Below are 13,833 nucleotides of genomic sequence, written 5' to 3'. Positions count from 1 at the left end.
CTTGTATTTATATGAAGTTCAAATTTGCATTTGGAACACATAAATTATAATAGCCATGTTAGTACATATTTGCAAAAAATGACCCATGTTACTCAACAATGTATCCTTGAACTTTATCCAATCTACAACTCATTGTTCTACTTAATTGATTGTGTAGTACTCATCAACTTATGATACCTTTTGCCTAATTTAATTTGATCTTATCAAATTTCCACAATCCATTTGAAATATGAATATTTATTTACAAATTTGATTGTCTATTTTTCTAGCATGAACATTTCAAAACACACTTCATGATCCATTATCACAATGAGAATGCAAGAATGCAAAAATAAAATATCACAATGAGAGAATGCAAGAATGAAGTAAAATCTTATACTTTTACATTCTTGCATTCTCACATCCTAATAATGGATCACGAAGTGTGCTCCGAAACACTAGTACTAAAAAAAATACAATCAAATCTAGAAACAAATATTTTACTTTTGTATTCTTGCACTCACCTAATAATGGATCATGGAGTGTGCTCAAAAACATTGATACTAAAAGAAAGCCAATGAAATCTAAAAACAAATATTCATAATTTAATTTAGTCAATTGCATATAATTCATTTGATTTTATTGAGACCTTAAATTTCTTTCATCTTTGAAACCGATACATGCATGTAATTTAAATTTCATAGTGAACTAATTGTGAAGATAGTACTTGTAATATTCATGAAGATAGTCTAATTTGTTAAAATTTATTCGATCTAGCTCACAAGATCAACGTACTTATATCATTAATGTCAATAGGCATTCTACAATGGCAAAATGGGTGGAGTGAGATGGTGTGAATGTGTTAACTTTAATTCTTTTAAGTTAAATCTGACAACTATCTACATGTCAAAAGTGCCTAAATTATACTGTACAACTGAATTTTTATGATTAATACAAAGATTATGCATTGCAACATAAAAAGTAAGCAACGTTAGCTATAAAAAGGATGAGCAGGAACAGTCTCTTAGAACAAAGGTTAAAACAATTATATACGTCACATCATCAAATCCAGAACCTGAACCAACGTAATGAACACAACTCAATAGTAGATTCAAAACAATGTTTTTACATTCAATAAACGTTTGCGCCCGTGAAAAGCGAGATAATGAGGGCGTACCCTGCTCAATTGAGAACGAAAATTATGCTAAATAGAAATTAGCTAAATCTGAATGGTATAACCATGAAAAAAAGATTTAGAAAAAAGATATGCATGGAGATTCATAAGCAAAATAAATATTGCTTGTACCACTAAAGTTTTACAATTTCAACAAAAAGGTGCATCATAGCACAATAACTATTTCTCTCAATGTCCACCGCAATGTTGATAACAAATTATATTTGCGACTTTTGGATGGCATCAAAAGGTAAGAACTGGTATGTTTTATATGACCACAAGTGGTTTCATATTCTATAAAAGGCTTCCGGGATCAATCTGCTTACAATTGATTGAATGCAAGTGGTTTAATATCCTAAAAAGATTTAAAAGCCCAATATGCTCACAGATAATTGAATGAAAGATTTTTTGTCCTTAAAAGGATTTATAGGCCAGTCCGCTCAAAATTAATCCAAAGCAAACTGACCAAGTTGTTGCTTTAGACCCTCCTGTTTGTCGCAACTCACGGCCTCTTACCCAGCTCAAAAAAAAATGAAGATATATAATACAAAATCAGCTTGGCAGAACTGCCAAATAAATGACATACAAATTACCAGCTGAACCTCACAAATTAGTTTTCACCTCCTCTGCTTTCCCTGCTGCATGTACAACATAATATTTCAATAAAACAGATACTCAGGGTTTTAAGATAGATGAAAAGTCAAGAAAGCAATTGAACAAACAGAAATCTACAGATATACATACAGAACTAAGAAAGTCATCCATGCTGGCTTGTTTTCTTCTCTTAGCAGACATGCCACCAGTACTGGACGCAGGCTCAATAGCAAAAGTCTTTGGAGGTGGCCTTTTAGAAGGTGTTGTGTTCTGAAGTCGAACAAATTTTGTCAATGACTAACTTTCAACAATACATGCCAATTAGCTTTTATAAATCCCAACATTTTCAAAAACTTTTTATTTGCCTCAACTATGTCAATGTACTTTGGATATGTATAAATTATTTAAAATATAGTCATGGACAAAAGCAAATAAACAACTAATGAATCCTATCCTGTACCTTAGCAAGCTTCTTATCCTTACGGGCCTGACGCTCCCTTTCATCTACTTCCTGGTTTTCCTTTTCAACTAATCGTATGAGTGTATCACAACGCCTTGCAAGTTCAGCTGCAGTGCGAGACTTAACAAACCAATCAAAACGAAAAAGAGGTGACATTCGAAATGCAGCCTTCAACTCATCCCAGTTTCCATATCCAAGCTTATGGACCATGCACAACTGCAAATAGAAAACCCTCATTCAGATATCTAGTGATAAGAGTTCCCCTCTAGTACAACCTAGGCCTACTTGGGTCTCAAAGGTCAAAATTACAATTTGTCAACTCAACTGTTTCTTGCTTTTCTTAAAAGTAGTAGCCAGATCAACCAATGGTTAATTAAAAAGCCAAAATATAAGGCAAGAGTAGTTGAGAGGGTATGGTTGGCAGCTAAAAGTTACCATAAAGCGATCGCATTCCTCATTATACAGCTTTCCTTTATTCTGACCATATTGAATCTTAAGTTCCAACCAGGGATTTTTATAACGATCCAACTTCTTCCCAATTGCTTTCATAATCTCATCCTTGCGAGATATTCGAGCCTCTCCCCTTTCAATATTTTTAACTATTCTGTCATAATCTGCAGTCACACAACTCATCAGACAGACCTTGGACAAAATCTTGAACTTAGAAAGTGGTACAAATTTATGTGAGCTGATCAATAATGTACTACTTTACAAATTTAAAGCTTCACATCAAAATAATCACAGAACAAACAAATATTGATCCACAAACCACACTACCTTCCTTCTAGATCATGTACAGACATTAAATAATAAAAATGCTGAAATTAATACTCAAACATACCATTTAACTCCTTATACCGATCTTTGAAAACCTTTGCATATCTCTCAACTTCATCCTCAGCCTTCCCTTCCATTTCAGAAGCAATACTTTTGATGTCATTCCGACCATACTTCTCGCATGCACGTACAAATGTATTGAAATCCCTTCGAGTCCAATTCGAGAATCCCTAGTACATCACATTAATGTCAGCTAAACACTCATTCACACAATTAAACTTGATAATCATAATCAAAGCCTTTTTTAACACCATTCTCACCTCCTCCAATAGCTGCTCTTTCTCTTCTTGTTCTTCAGCAGTAAGTGGTTCCCCAACATCTACAATTAAAAAAAAAATGTTAGACAGAAAGATCTGAGGTTTAGAACAGAAAAAAAATGTTCAATAATCTAAAACATAAAACATAATCATGCATACCTTCTGTGTCATCTCCTTCACCGATGGTATCTTTTGCTTGATTTCTTTGATTTGATTGCTGCAGGACCAAAATAAGTAAACAATGGGAATTATAATAGCACATAATTTTTATTTCTAGTGAATGAGTGATACTCTGAATACATGCAATGGAAATATAATAGCACATAAATTGTTATTGTTTTGGTAGCTTCAATCGAATAAACCTGAGTCTAAACTATTGAAGATATTATATATGTATTTAATTATAGATATATTACACATATTGGGAGAAATTAATATAATATGATTCATGGAAATTAGTTATACACACACACACACATATGGACCACAACTGACGCTAGTGGTGGCTCAGAGCTGGACATTCATGACTTCACTCTCTCACACCCAATATCCAATTCAGGAGGTTTTGAATTTGTAAGAGCTTTGTCAGGAAGCATTTGACATTAAAATGCTAAAAAGTGCATGGTTGAACAATTGAGTTTAAAATAAACATTGCCACCATCATTTCAAAGGTGAGTAGAAACATCGGCATATCATTAAACTGATAAAACGCTTCATTAGACTTGTCCAAAACTGATAATGACAAAGTATATAGAATCATTAATATTAAACCTACTTAGAAAATTGACAAGGTGTCCGACATGAAGTTAGAACATTGCAGATAACACAACTGAGACATGAAATACAAATGGTTACAGATTAGAGACAGATCATGAGAAATGGTTACAAACTGCATAAACATATTTACTAATGAGTCATAAATATGATTACAAACTGTTATAAAATCTGCAAAATGGAACTAACCATGAGATAGCGAACTTCCTTTTCATATAACTCTGTCAATCGTTGAGTATTAAAGAACTGAAAGTCGTGCCTAGCAACAAATAATCAAAAGTTAGAAAAAAACCTATTTACAATACAAACAAAATAAGAGAATACAGGTAACTCAGTTTCCCTACAATTGAGGCATCCGAGGAATTCGTGGCTCTCTTGGTTTTGGTGGTCCCCCCTGTCTCATTGCTTGTTTGAAATAATCTGACTCAGAGTAGCTGCATTGCAAACACAAAAGAATTATAATAAACACTAAAAGGTAAAACAATTGATAATTTTACTTCAATCAGTTTATTACACATACTTGCGTTTTCGTTCTCGCTTTGGAGGCTCAATCCAATTTTCAGTAACTACCTTTTTCAGGTCAAACTTGCTGTCATCCTTAGTTTCAAATGAAAGGACATCCAAAGATCAGTGATATCAGTTTCAAACGAAAAGAAAAAAGGAATCCAAAGATAAGTAACACAACACTCAGGCAATTTTTATAAAACAAAAGTTTCAGGAATTCTTCTGACCTTGTCATCGCCAAAATTATATAACTCGGCATCTGCATCAAACACAAGGCATCATCTTTACAAACTCAACTCAAATTCACATTTGTATATATAATAACACAGATTAATTCAATACATATATTGTCCCCTCAAATAGGAAACCCTGTATCTCATACAACTCTTTCCCCAAATATTAGCATCTTATTATATTCTATTAACAAATACTTGCTAGTGCATAATTTAGCAAAAGATACATAAAAGACATAGCACATGAACTAATGCATTTGGAAGGGATCACATACTGTCATCCATCTTGAATTTTATTGCATCTTCCGTGAACTTCTTCATCTTTGCATCAAGTTCTGCCGTAGCCTCCTCTCCTTTTGCAATAATTCTGTCAATATCCTCATCAGTTATGGTACTATCTTTTGAGCTGAAGACCATCTCCGCACCAAACCTTACCATCTGCAACAACTCATCCTTATTCACAGCTGCAACAAGAAGACAAACCATACTATTAGCATAGTACCATCAACATACAAGCTAGATAATCTACATTTTGCCAACATCATCACAATACACCAAAATAACAGGTTGTGTTCCAATTTTATAAAACACGCAGTGAAGAAAAGGCATTTACTTTTAGCTATCAACCTCAAAATAATAAAATCTGATATTCAAGTGGTCCTAGAGTAAGGAAAAAAAACTACACCATATCAAACTAAACTGAAGATACATCACCATGATGATTGTTCAGCAAATAGTCATTTCTCTAAGACCTTTTATAAATGATCACAAGCCAGGGAAAATCACAATGCATCTGTTAAGCTATTCCCCACCCGATCAGTAAATATACATGTACAAACTTGTTAAGGCTCCCTTGTCTCACACATTGTCAATGTGGGGACAATCACAACTCTAAATCTTTTGTTTTCAAAAAAACAGTGTTCTCTCTGGTTATTCCTCCACATCTAAGAAACATTTGTCATGCCCAAGTCAAAGCGGCATGGCTCCATTTCATGCTATGTTCATATTCAACATTGGAAACACTAAATAAAAACAAAAAAGCAACGAGTGATACCATGCACGTAGAATGGCACATTGATTAGTGATAATTACAGCATATGATATTCATAAGATAAGAATATTAAAAGTTTACAAAAAAATTGATTTCACAGAAACAGCATACATGATTCCATTCCAAATGTTAACAGATTTATTTTCCGCAGGAATATTTTGGGTCCATCTTTTTTAACAAATTTCCTACAGCTGTCTCCATGAAGATTCAAATAATGTCTTTCATTAGTTTTGTCCCAGCCCCCCCGAACAAATATTAGATTAAGGCATCAGAACTTTAGCTTCAGCATTGTTCAATATGACCTCAGGGATTTCAGACTACCCAAGTTGTATAAATTTATTTTGATGATACCCCAAAAGCATTTATTTACTCGATCTCCAAACTTTTCCAAAAGAAATTCAAACAGAATGGCAACAGTGTCCTCGGATTTCACTTTTGGGAACTTCCTGAGAGTTGCATTTTAGATAAGAATATTTATTTTACTTCATCCAAATGCCTGGCATTACAAAAATATCAAGCTTTATATTCAACAGTGTTCACGTTGAATTAAGCACTTTCCTAAAGTGCTTAAGAAAATAAAAGAATGAAAACTGAACAGCTCTTATTATGAGCTATTGCAAAGATAAAAAAAAGTTTTAACATCTTAATTTTATTTCTTATCAAAAAAAGAGGCCCTGCCTCATGCAAAAGGCCCTATTTCTTCTTTATAGATAATGGGCCAAAGCCTAGATTATTTACTTATTATTATTTGTTCAGATTAATTATTATTATGTGTTAAGCTCAAGTAGACTCGAACTCAAGACACCTCCACATGTTTTAATAATTCTATTTAGTAGCATCAAATGTGACATTTTGAAAACATTTGCCAGGTGAACTGGAAAACTGTGAACGCAACCAGCACTGATGGTCACTTACACAACAAATAGAGCTTTTAATGCAAAAACAAAAGTGAACCATTAAGTTTAATAGGCAGCAGGGCTATACCTTGATTCATAAAAATAAAATGAACTAGCATGTAATCACTGCAATTGACCCAAAAGCCTAAATGATATATTACCTTTCTGCTCTGCCAAACGTCCTTGCTGTATGACCAAAGCATCAAGTGCAAGTTTCTTATAAGCTCTCTCTATCACCTTCTCCTCTATAGTATACTGCAATTATAAACAAGAGTAAATCTTAAAAAATGACAATAAAACTTGGAATTATTTTGTTCAACTCAAGTAACAAGGCAAACCTCTGTACAAAATCGGAACACTTGAACTTCTTTCTTCTGACCAATCCTATGTGCACGATCTTGCGCTTGTAAATCTACTTGAGGATTCCTGTAACCCTGAAAATTTTAGATTCTGGTAGCAATGTTCATGCCTACTATAATATTCCTCATATAACAGGTGCATACCAGTCACTGTCATACAGAATGACAACATCTGCAGTGGCAAGGTTAATGCCCAGACCTCCTGCTCTGGTAGAAAGCAAGAAAATAAATTTGTCACTGCCCTCTTGGTTGAAAGAATCTATTGAAGCATCACGCTCCTCGCCATTTGTATTTCCATCAATTCGGCAATACTGATATCCTCGGTACATACAATAATCCTCCAGAATGTCCAATAGCCTGGTCATCTGTAGAAGACAAGAAATATTCAGGCAGGCTCTTGCATGGTAAAGAATACTACTCTAAAACAATTTCATTAAACTATAACTTAACCTGAGAAAAAATGAGAACTCGGGAATCACGATCCTTCAGCTTTGGAAGAAGCTTGTCTAAAAGAACCATTTTGCCTGTTAAATGGCAAAACCCAAGATGATATAATTAGCAAAAGTAACATATTAAACCTACAAGTGTGGCAAAACCCAAGATAGTATCAAATAGAACCCACAGTGATATGCCAAACCAACACTTACCTGCATTTGTGACTAAATGGTCTCCAGTGGTATAAGGTGGTCCTGGCTCAGCACCTTGGAAAAGATATGGATGGTTACAACATTTTCTCAGTTGCATAGCTATATTCAGTAGGCGCTTACGCTCTCCTCCAGCATTGACAATCTCCAAGTCCTTTTGAAGAAGGGCTCGGTAAAACTGTTTTTGCAATTCTGACATCCCTACTTTCAATATTGTTTCCTTTTTAGGGGGCAAACCCTTCTCAACATCAGATTTAAGCCTCCGCAACAGAAACGGTCGAAGAACCTTCAAGTGAAACAAATTTTAGCCAAGGAGACCCATGTTTAATGCATACATATTACCAAAAAATAGTAGATAACAAAAGAAATTTGACTAAAGTACCTTGTGAAGCTGTTGGACAACTTCTTGTTGATCATTTTCACCAGATATTTGGAACCATTCATCGAAAGTCTCAGCAGAGCTAAAAATTTCTGGAAGTAAGAAATTCAGTAATGACCAAAGTTCATGGAGATTGTTCTGCAAGCACAAGCAAATAGACCATTTAAATAATAGTTAGCAAGTAACAAGGCTGCTTCTACTAGCTATAAGACTCATTCGTATTGGACCAACATCCACAAAGTCAAGTTACATGTCAGCATAAGAATGTCATAGGAACATAATATAAGTCTTGGAAAGACTAGAGATGCATCATACTTGAAGAGGTGTCCCAGTTATAAGAAGCCTGTAATTGGTGCTGTAGATTCTCATTGTTTTTGCAAGAAGCGAATTTTCATTCTTAATTCGATGTGCCTCATCAATAATGATGTATCGCCAACTGAATCGTTTAAGTGCTGTTTTTTCTTTAATTGCCATCTCAAAACTAGTGACACACACATCAAATTTCCCTGGTACCAACATATTTTCCCGGATGTTTGCCTACATAATTTAAGAAGGCCAAAAAAATCATCAGTAACTGATTAACAATCCTTTAAAAACGATATAGGTTAAAATTGGGTAATTATATTCATCAGTAAATACAAACCCTTTCTTCTTGGCTTCCAAGAAGCTTCACTGCCCGCAAAAGTGGACAGAATCGTCGAATCTCATTCATCCAATTACCAAGGGTTGATTTGGGTGCCACAACCATGTGTGGGCCTGATATTCCTCGAAATTCATGTAAATATCCAAGTAAGGAGATTGTTTGCAAGGTTTTTCCTAGCCCCTGTAAAATAAAGAGGAAAAGTAAATGTTTAATGCATTTACATAAAGTCTTCTGTAGAAACAAACTACATTCAAATAATATAATAAGTTTCGAGAATGTATACTACCATTTCATCTGCAAGTATTCCATTTATCCCATTTTCATACAATCGGATGAGCCAGTTCAATCCGGCTAACTGGTAATCTCTCATTTTGCCTTGAATGCCTGAACATAAACAATAAAATAACAGCAAAAATCACAAAAGATGTCTCCAAGTTAACCATGAAGTAGAAGAATCAATTGCAGCAACGATCATCTCCACATACAAAAGTCAAGTGTTGCAGAGAAACAGGACTTATGTCTTAATATATGCTGACTTTATTTCTATTTCAAATAAATTAACTTAAATTTGATATAACTATCTGATGAATTAATTAATCAGACATATTAAACAATGTAACAAACCAGTTAAAACAGGAATATAAAAAAAGCCCAAATGCTGATGTCAAGGGCCTAGTTAAAACAAGAATATAAAAAAGCCCACATGTTGATGTCAAGGGCCTATTACATTGCACAACAAAACCAAACTAATCAGATGCAAAAGTTTTCATGTCATGTAAGGACAAAACAAAATGAACACAAAAAATACTATAACTAATTTGTGCAGTTTACATTAACAGGCCACGAATTACCCTGAGTTACAGCTTACATATTTTAAGGATTTTCCCTGAGTTGCAGATTACATATATGATGACTTGTCCTGAGTTGCAGTTGACAGATTTTGATGACTTTTCCTGAAATTTGGGTTACATATTTTGATATTTAGGTTTTTGACAAAACAGACCCACTCAAACAAATTTTAATTAAAATGTTGACACTGCCAGAAAGAATGTTTTTATTGTTGAGATCTTTCAAAACAGAGCTGCATTGAACTTTGATATACACAAATGCCCAAAATCCAATGTCAGTCAATGGGAGCAACCAACTCAGAGTATACTCTTCTATAAGGACAAAAATAAGTCAATAAATTAGCTTCAAGTAGAGAGAGAATTCAACCATCAAGAAAGTTTCACAGCTAGAGAAGCAGTCATCATGACATCGAAGAAAACTTGTTATCACTTGCATTATCAAGATGTCTTCTCCATAAAGTTTAAATGTAAAAATATTTAATGTGTTTTTATTGCTTGAAAGAGAAGAAATCTTGCAGTACAGGATGTCAAAATGAAATAACAATCAGATCTTAAGTACCCATCTATTCGCTTGGTAAAATAATTGATTTATGTATAATTCAATTTGTTAAAATCATTAGACTGTACAATCTGCATTCCAGTAACTAGCTTGAGAAACTTTCCAGAAGTCACTAACAAAAAAGCAACACTTAATATGTAGTGTTAATTCTGAGATCTTACCACAAATATAGCATCAACACAGACATCCCTGCAACATTTTTGACCTTTGCCCTTACATAATTAATATTAATTCTGTGGTCTCATCACAAATACAGGATCAATACAGGCATCCTTGCAATGTTTTTGGCCTTTGCCCTGACCCGAAAAGTGCCAAAGGGGAAGGCAACCGTGTAAGAAGCAATTCAAGCACACCTACCTTGGCAAAATTGATAGTCTTGAACAATGTTGATAGGGAAAACAAGATACCTGTCCCACAGCACTACTATATCACCAGGGGCACAAGGTGACAAGGTTTCCTCTTATTGTAACAGTGGAGCTGGATGAATTGAAGGAGCATTTGGGTGTATCAATAGGAATGTGGACTCCCTGCAGAGACTGGCATACATCGTCCCCCACCCAGTTAACAATGGACCAGAGTGTGCAAGCAATAGGAAGATCTTGGGATGAACAGCAACAATAACGAAGAGGAAGAGGTTCAGGCTCCCCCCGACTCAGGTGAAGAGTGGATTAAGGACAGCACCAGAGATGTCAAGGACATTGCCAAAAGGCCAGCCCATGACTGCTGCAAATCAGATTGCACTGTGATAACACAAATAGCCCACATCAGGAGAATCTGAAAGCATGAGCCAAGAAGAATGGGGAAGGGAGCTCTGAGAATCCATGGGCAGGAATTAGGGGACTCTGGGAAACAAAGAGTACAATGCACACAGCTAAAGAAGGCGGTCACTGATAAAGCTGATTTTTTGTTTAATGATACAATCATCCTAGTATGATGTACTTATGCATTAATTGCAAATTAATATATAGAAGATAAACAGAAGGTCAATGGGCTGTGATTTTGCCTCTGGTGCAGCCATAGGTGCGGAATAAAAGCAAGTCCGCAAATAGAATAGTGGGGCATTTTGTAGTAAAAGAAGATATTGAAGGAAAACTTTATTGTAAAACCCCTTTCAAATTAAATAGAAAGGGTGCTGGCCCAATCCAGCTAAAATAACAGCCCATGAGAAGCAAATGCTTCAACATAACAGAACAAAAAAGCTCATGTTGCATTCTTTCCTTGTTCCACCTTCACAGGCCTAACTAAACCAATGATTAATCATAACATAATATCATTTCAATTTTTGTGAAAGACACTAAATTGTCCCAACTATACTAGACACCCATCTAGTTAATAAGTCATTCCAAGTGAAAACAATGGTGTATTTCAATGCAACAGATCTATTCCATTAGTTCAAAAAGGATTAAGAGACAACTACTCGGAAAATACTATCAGAGAACAGAAACTAAATACAAGATATACAACAACCACTAACAGAAGCAGAATAAGGAGTGCTCAAAATCAACAGACAAGGGGAGACAGCGAATATCTTCAGATCACATCAGACTCCTCCCATTTCTATAAACTAAAAACCCAATCCACAATGTAATTCAACTGCAACTAGATGGCAAAGAATCATACATGATGGCTGTGTGAGTAATCTTGTACTTCCAGAACCAGCAAGAGCATCTTCTTCTTCCTTCAAATATTCTTCATCTTCTTCTTCCTCAGTTTTCTTTGACTGATGCCGGCCCCTGCCATCATAAAAAGGGAAATTCATTACAATGAAGCAATTTAATTTCAAGCTAGCTTCAGAGAAACAATAGGTAGATGAAACAAATCAACCGCACACTGCTCGACAGAGAGTATAGACGTAGCCGTACTCACTTTCCTCTTGGTTTTTTTTCAGCTGCTTCAGCACCTTGAGCAAAATGAGAAAAAATCTCTGTTTGTTGGAGTAAATACTTAAGTCGCCCTTTTGCTTTGTTGTTCTGATAACAGAGAAGCATTCCTTAAGAAGGTAGAAAATAATCCTTGCTATTTTTATTATTGGATCTATCACTAATTTTAGTAAATTATTAAGCGTTAAAATTATTCTAAAGAAATTGGTTAATTGGCTCCGAGAATATCGCTGGGCTAATTTATACCGAAACCATCTAGAAATAAAAAATGAACGCATACTTTACATGAAAACAAAGAAAACTATATCGATTAGTACTGAAGCTCTATATAACTAATCATGGTTATGAATTATTTAATATGTCATATTACCATATCGGCATCTATCAATGCATTTTGTTGTGACAGCACTTGATGAAGTTTGTCTTTTTTGAGCTTTTGAAGCTCTTTCAGCCTTTGTCTTTCACGCTTTGCAACCCCTGCACTCACTGGCTTTCTTTGACCCTGAGTAAATCCAATCATAAACAGTTTCTTATTATTAAAAGATACGAAGAACATATAATCAGTTTCTTCACATCCACAATCCTATTGAATCCTTCCAAACCTATAAGTTAATTATATCGAATGTAAAATGACTGGAATTTTTTTCAACAGAACACGTCTCTCCTAACCAAGGAAAGCCAATATTCTTCAACAAAAATCGGACATGGTGTTTCACAGCTTTTAATTAGTAAAATTGAAACATAACATAGGGCTGGGAAGTATATGTAGCTCAAAATCCATACACATTTACGGGCTCAATACATATAGAGTTCACAAGGCAACTAAAGAAAGTCATTTCCTCATAATTTCAAATTTTCATGTCGGGACCAAACACGGAGACACATTAAAAAACATAAAGCCTACTTCCAGAACATTCCTTATTTCTCTGAGAGCAATGCCAAATAAACGCTGGCTCAATTTGACTCGGAGCTATTTGGCACTCATTTTCAATGCCCAAGTAAAAATTTCAATATAGGCAGATAGAGGAAACTGTAGAAGAGCATGTACAACTCTAGGGCAAAATAAACCAAGGATTTTAATTTACATCGTCATCCGTAGCGAGCTCGTCGTCTTCTGCAGTGTCGGCGTCTGGAGTAGATGCATCTGCAGCAGGATCATCTGCTTCGGCATCGTCATCCTCTTCCTCAGAGGGAGCCATCCTGTTCACGGCCTCGATCTCCTCCTCATCGTCGGGGCCCAATTCATCAGTATTGTTCCGCTGCTGCTCTTCTTCGGAAGAAGAGGGGTCTGCTTCAGACGAAGATGCGGACGCGCTCTCAACCTTACGCTTAGCCATGGCAGCTCAGAGAATCGATCCGACGACCTCGACTAGGTCAAGGGTTTGAGAAATTCACAAACCCTTAGCGAGCGAAGGGAGGGTTTCCAAAACACTCGGGTAAATTTTTTCCTTCGGTTTGCTTTACTGAATCGAAATGGCGGTAACGTTAACACAAGGTATTTATAGAGGAAATATGTATAGATGTGAAAAAGAAAATATTTAGAGTCAGAAACCCTCGGGAAGTTTTTTTTTTTTTTCCTCTCTTTTGAGAATTTAGCAAAATCAAAGAATTCCCGCCAAGTGTCCAGGCCTTCCCGCCTTTGCAGATTGTAGTTCCCAAACGATGAGTTTGCATTCACTCAAATTTTAAAAATTTCCTCCATTATTTGGTTTTCAATTTTTTTCATTACTTAAGGGCATTACCTCATTTGAGATCTAACTAG

General features: G+C 35.2%; 1 protein-coding gene across 1 annotated transcript; it reads right to left on the bottom strand.

The window, feature by feature from the left end:
* Positions 1–1,231: 1,231 nt before the first annotated feature.
* Positions 1,232–13,541, bottom strand: LOC149540480 (putative chromatin-remodeling complex ATPase chain). The gene is made up of 25 exons (XM_089801579.1): positions 13,157–13,541; positions 12,442–12,573; positions 12,058–12,161; positions 11,812–11,924; positions 9,071–9,168; positions 8,785–8,964; positions 8,457–8,678; positions 8,145–8,279; positions 7,766–8,048; positions 7,569–7,642; positions 7,263–7,483; positions 7,098–7,185; positions 6,921–7,014; positions 5,088–5,276; positions 4,807–4,838; positions 4,596–4,672; positions 4,420–4,509; positions 4,265–4,334; positions 3,461–3,518; positions 3,305–3,363; positions 3,049–3,214; positions 2,643–2,821; positions 2,208–2,423; positions 1,898–2,017; positions 1,232–1,791 (listed from the first exon to the last, which is right to left on the bottom strand). Exons 1-25 carry the CDS (start codon positions 13,406–13,408, stop codon positions 1,771–1,773), a joined length of 3,273 nt encoding a protein of 1,090 aa, XP_089657705.1. The 5' UTR covers positions 13,409–13,541; the 3' UTR covers positions 1,232–1,770.
* Between the last annotated feature and the right edge of the window lie 292 nt (positions 13,542–13,833).

The sequence above is a fragment of the Cupressus sempervirens genome, chromosome 9 (assembly GCF_028749045.1).
Source record: "Cupressus sempervirens isolate cs-2001-9-10 chromosome 9, ASM2874904v1, whole genome shotgun sequence".
Classification (NCBI taxonomy): domain Eukaryota; kingdom Viridiplantae; phylum Streptophyta; class Pinopsida; order Cupressales; family Cupressaceae; genus Cupressus; species Cupressus sempervirens.
The sequence above is the reverse complement of the archived record's forward strand: the minus strand, read 5'-3'. Positions and strand labels throughout refer to the sequence as shown.

Bases quoted from the DNA above. Each gene is read 5' to 3' on its own strand.
- LOC149540480 (XM_089801579.1), bottom strand. From the start codon at position 13,408: ATGGCTAAGCGTAAGGTTGAGAGCGCGTCCGCATCTTCGTCTGAAGCA. The intron at 7,643-7,765 runs GTAAGTGTTGGT...GCCATTTAACAG, and splicing joins CCATTTAGTCACAAATGCAG to GCAAAATGGTTCTTTTAGAC. The intron at 1,792-1,897 runs GTATGTATATCT...TTGTACATGCAG, and splicing joins TGGATGACTTTCTTAGTTCT to CAGGGAAAGCAGAGGAGGTG.